Raw genomic sequence first — 4,308 nt, forward strand, 5'->3', positions numbered from 1 at the left:
AGTGGAAGCAGGAGAGAAAAGCTCAGAGATCTCCCGCTTCCAACGAGGGAAGAGTTGCATTAAATATGACAATACCTTGAGAAGACACATCAGCAGAGGCAGAAAGCCCACTCAGAAGGAAAGGCAGCAGTGGATGCCACTGAATGTACGAGGCCTTTGATGCTCAAGGGGTTTAGGAAGTAAAAGCTTTGGCATACTTCCTACAGAAATTGCCCACAGCATGCACAGGACGTTGAAAGCTGCAGCCCCGGCCTCTGACAGGATCAGCTCCTTGGAGAGATGCGTTCGTCACAGAAATACTTTGGGGAGGAAAAAAAAAAAAAGGCCCCAAAATGACATTTGCTGGGAACAGCGGAACAGCAAACACGGCCACATGGGAAAAAAATGTTTTGATGAGCTATTTTAGAACTCATAAAATTCCATTACATGTTGTTCACAGGCGAATGTTGACAGACCCATCCATCAAGCCCCGTAAATTCTCCTCGAGTCACGTGACTTTTGCTTTGGACAGCTTTACATCTTTTATGTTTGATAAAACTGGACCTGAGACGTGTTCTGGAGGAAGATTGCAATGACAGCAGCATGGCTGCCATGACATGACACCACATTTGGCTGCTGGGAACAAACTGCCTTCGCTGTATGACGGGCGTGAAAAAAACCAATTAAGCCATGCGGGACATAAAAGAGAAAAATGCAAATTGAATGATAAAAGACACTAATGTGGGCAAAGGAGAACGCGGTTGGTCCGACTGCGCCTCAGACAAACGCTGCAGAAAGACCGGAGAGCGCTGCTGCTGCCGGGTGATAAAAAACAGGGGGAAATCTCACTGAGAATGGGCGGCAATATTTTCACACATCACAGCGTCACACATCCACACCCCACATTATGGTGACTGCATTTTTCTCTTTTCTCCTTCCACCTCTTTCCCCCCCACATCTTCCTTTCATCTATTTGCTCCTTATTCTATTTATTTATTTATCCGACTCCCTGCAGAACAACACTGGCGTCTGCACTTAAGATCTCATTGGCTACAAAGAGGTAGGTCACGCACGCAACACCGTCATGTGTTAACAGAATACTGGAATTTTCATGCTCCAAGTGTGATCCCTGGAGAAGCACTCAGAATGTAGTGTTGAAGGTCGACACCAAACACCACTGCACTACACTGCACTGCACTGGTCCACGTCTCATTTTAAGGCGGCGTTCTCTCTCTCGAGGGGTAGTTCGTGGGGAAAACAATGGAAGCTGGAGCAACATAAACAAACTGATCAATAGCTGAACAAATCAATTGCTACCAGTCTAGGTACACGCAATAGCTGCACATCACTGTGGTCAGTGCCTGGGCATCACACCGCTATAGTGGAAAGGCGGGCAATCTCATTCTGCCACAGCTGGCTGTTTTTGCTGATTTGCAAAAACACATCTGTGTTTCCAAGGTCACGAGTTCTGCTGGTCCAGTACCAATAACCCTCCCCAACCCCCCACCTCACTCGTTTTGTTTTTTTTGTCCTTTTTATCATTCACGAATCAAGGCCACCAAAGCCACTCCCTCCCTTGTTTTCGATGTCCTTTGGAGGAGAGAGAAGATGGGCAGCGATAGAGTAGCAGCTGTGAGTTTAGCCTCCTGCCGAGTGACGCCTGACGGGCCTCATGCCTCATGGTTAGGGTCAATTTTGACACTGTGGGATGCGTAGATTTCCTCCGCACCGAGGTGGATACATAAACATCATTGTAGACCAATATCTGGTCATCTTCATCTTCATCTTCCTCCACTGTGGCAATTAGATTACCCCCGCTCCAGCCCTGTTTCACAGTGAGCTATGTTTGGATTTCTTATCTGACTTTACATCTTTATTATGTTTTTTTTTTTATTATTTTTCAAACAGCCCTGGTACTGGATTATGATCCTGGAAACTGATAGTCACAGGAAGAGATTTTCCATTAGTTTAGTTTGTAGTACACAGTAAAATATTAAAACACAATGCCATATATATTAGTGGTAAAATGAAGCAGAAAAACAAGCATCAAATCTAAATGTCATATTTAAACAAAACAAAAACAAGGAGAACTTCCACCAAGTTTAGTAAAAGGAATGAAACCCTATTTATATTTAAAGCAAATAAAATGTTAAAGGTAAAAAACAAACAATTAAATCTCAGTTACACTGTTAACTTCAGGGCTAGAACCAACAACCATATCCTGTAATTAATGCTAATTTTTGACCAACAGACCAACAACCATTCACACCAGAGGTCGGTAAACAGTACCGTTAACCACATCATAGACAGTCATGCCTATGTGCAGTGCTTATATTTTCAAAAGCTCTATTGAAATTTGCCATTTTTCACAAAACAAAAATATTTTTTATCGTAAACACCGTTTCCCTGTCTGCCTTGGTGTTGCCAATGCTTAACTGCCCTACCTCTAATTACCAAATATATATATATATATATAACACAGACAAATAACAACACTACAATGAAGGCAGATAACCACACACAGCAACAGACTTCAGACCAACCAATAAAATGTCCAGGGGAAAATTAGGTTTTAATGTTGCCGTTTGTTTTTGAAATTCTGTGCGTGTTCTGCCTTGGTGGGCCCTGATTTCTGTATGGTGAAGGTGGAGTTGTGGGGCAAAAAAAAAAAAAAAAAAGAGCAAAACACAAAGAGGGACGAAAGAGAGGGAGGGGGAGAGGGAGAGAGAGAGAGGGAGAGAGAGAGCTCCTCTGCCCGTGCCTCTCCTCAGTCTGTGTGGTCTGTGGAGCAGCAGGGATGTCTTCTTCTCTGGGCTGTTACTTAAACAATGGACGGACTGAATGGATCCGTGGTCCGGACTGATTTCTGCCCATCGACCGGTCACCTGCCTCCTCCTGCCGCTGCCGCCGCCGCCGCCGCTGCAGTTGTTGTCTTTCACTGTGTCACTGTGTGTGTTTACAGGAATCAGCGCGAACAGCGTGACGCGTCAGCGGCGGCTCTGCAGCAGCAGCAGCCGGGGTGAGAATGTATTTCCACATCGCTTCTCTATTAACCGGACCAAAAAAAAAAAACAACCCAAAAAACAACAACAAGTAAACAACAAACAATTTAAACGAGTTTGGAGGGTTTGTTTATCCACGTTCGTCACCGCGTTTGTTGAAGTTAAGACGAGAGGCAAAGAAAGAATGCGTTATCGGTAAAAGTCCGACAATAATGTTGATAATAATCGCAAAAAATAACAAGTTATTCGAAAGCGGATGCGATTAGAACAACGTGTTTGACCTATTGCAACCGAGTGTGGTTGTTTAGAGGGAGGGCTGCGTTCACAGGTAAAAATACCTTTAAAATGAAAGTGCTTCATTGTACAGTGGATCAGTGGAGAGTGGCTGCTGCAGCTTTAAAGCTGTGAAAATACCACAAACTCATTTCTTCTCTCTAGTAACAGCTCAACGAGGCTCTGAGTGGATGTAAAGAAGGAAGGAAGCGTAGAAATGCACACATGCACCACCAGCCTCAGTGTTTTTTTTTTGTTTGTTTTTTTTATTACCCACAGTCTGCCAAAAGCCAGCTCTTATCTCTCCTGATTCGTGCTTTCCTTTGTTTCCAGTCAGAAAAAGTGAGGTGAATGAGAGGGGAGAAGGAGAGACTGCAAAGAGGGGGGTCTCTCGCTTCAATCTCTGCTTCCCACCACTCTCCTCCAGTCCAGTGAAGCTGTAGCTCAAAGACGGAGGAGTCGGGGATTTGACTGGCAGCTGGTACGCCACAGAGGGAGGAGAGAGACGAGGCGACTGGACAGTGGGGTCGACGAGCCTGGCTGGCACTGGGTGAATGCTGCCAGGCGACGAGGACGAGGGCTGAGGTGGCGCCGCAGCAGCAGCAGCAGCAGCAGCAGCAGCAGCAGCAGCAGCAGCCGCACCTTTAAAAAAAAAGAGGAGTATGGCATCCACAGGCATGCAGATCTTTGGATTTGTTCTGGCAATTCTGGGAATCATGGGGGCCATGGTGGCCACGGTGCTGCCCAACTGGAAGGTCAGCGCAGACGTGGGCTCCAACATCATCACGGCCATCTCTCAGATGCAGGGACTGTGGATGGACTGCACATGGTACAGCACCGGCATGTTCAGCTGCACACTCAAATATTCAGTGCTTTCACTGCCTGCATACCTGCAGACTGCACGCACCACCATGGTGCTGTGCTGCGTCCTGGCTGCCATGGGCCTCTGCCTCGCATCCCTGGGACTGAAGTGCACACGCTGGGGGGGAGGACGCCGCTCCAAGCGGCACGCCGCGATTGCCAGCCGCCCCCGGCCTGTGCCTGCGGGTGTTTT

The 4,308-nt window shown here is 46.7% G+C and overlaps 2 protein-coding genes across 7 annotated transcripts in view; one reads left to right on the forward strand and one right to left on the reverse strand.

Annotated features, from left to right (window-relative positions):
• The window catches only part of tfb1m (transcription factor B1, mitochondrial), a 60,779-nt gene that overhangs the window by 7,734 nt on the left and 48,737 nt on the right, over window positions 1–4,308 (reverse strand). The gene's annotated exons all lie outside the window — the stretch shown is intronic.
• LOC103384102 (claudin-20) overlaps window positions 16–4,308 on the forward strand; it is a 6,389-nt gene continuing 2,096 nt past the window's right edge. Inside the window, exons 1-2 of the mRNA XM_017039643.2 lie at window positions 16–2,998; window positions 3,588–4,301. Coding sequence (XP_016895132.1) covers window positions 3,917–4,301 — 385 coding nt within the window. The 5' untranslated portion in view covers window positions 16–2,998; window positions 3,588–3,916. The remainder of the gene's footprint in view (window positions 2,999–3,587; window positions 4,302–4,308) is intronic.

Source organism: Cynoglossus semilaevis, chromosome 1 (genome assembly GCF_000523025.1).
Source record: "Cynoglossus semilaevis isolate Cse_v1.0 chromosome 1, Cse_v1.0, whole genome shotgun sequence".
Lineage (NCBI taxonomy): Eukaryota > Metazoa > Chordata > Actinopteri > Pleuronectiformes > Cynoglossidae > Cynoglossus > Cynoglossus semilaevis.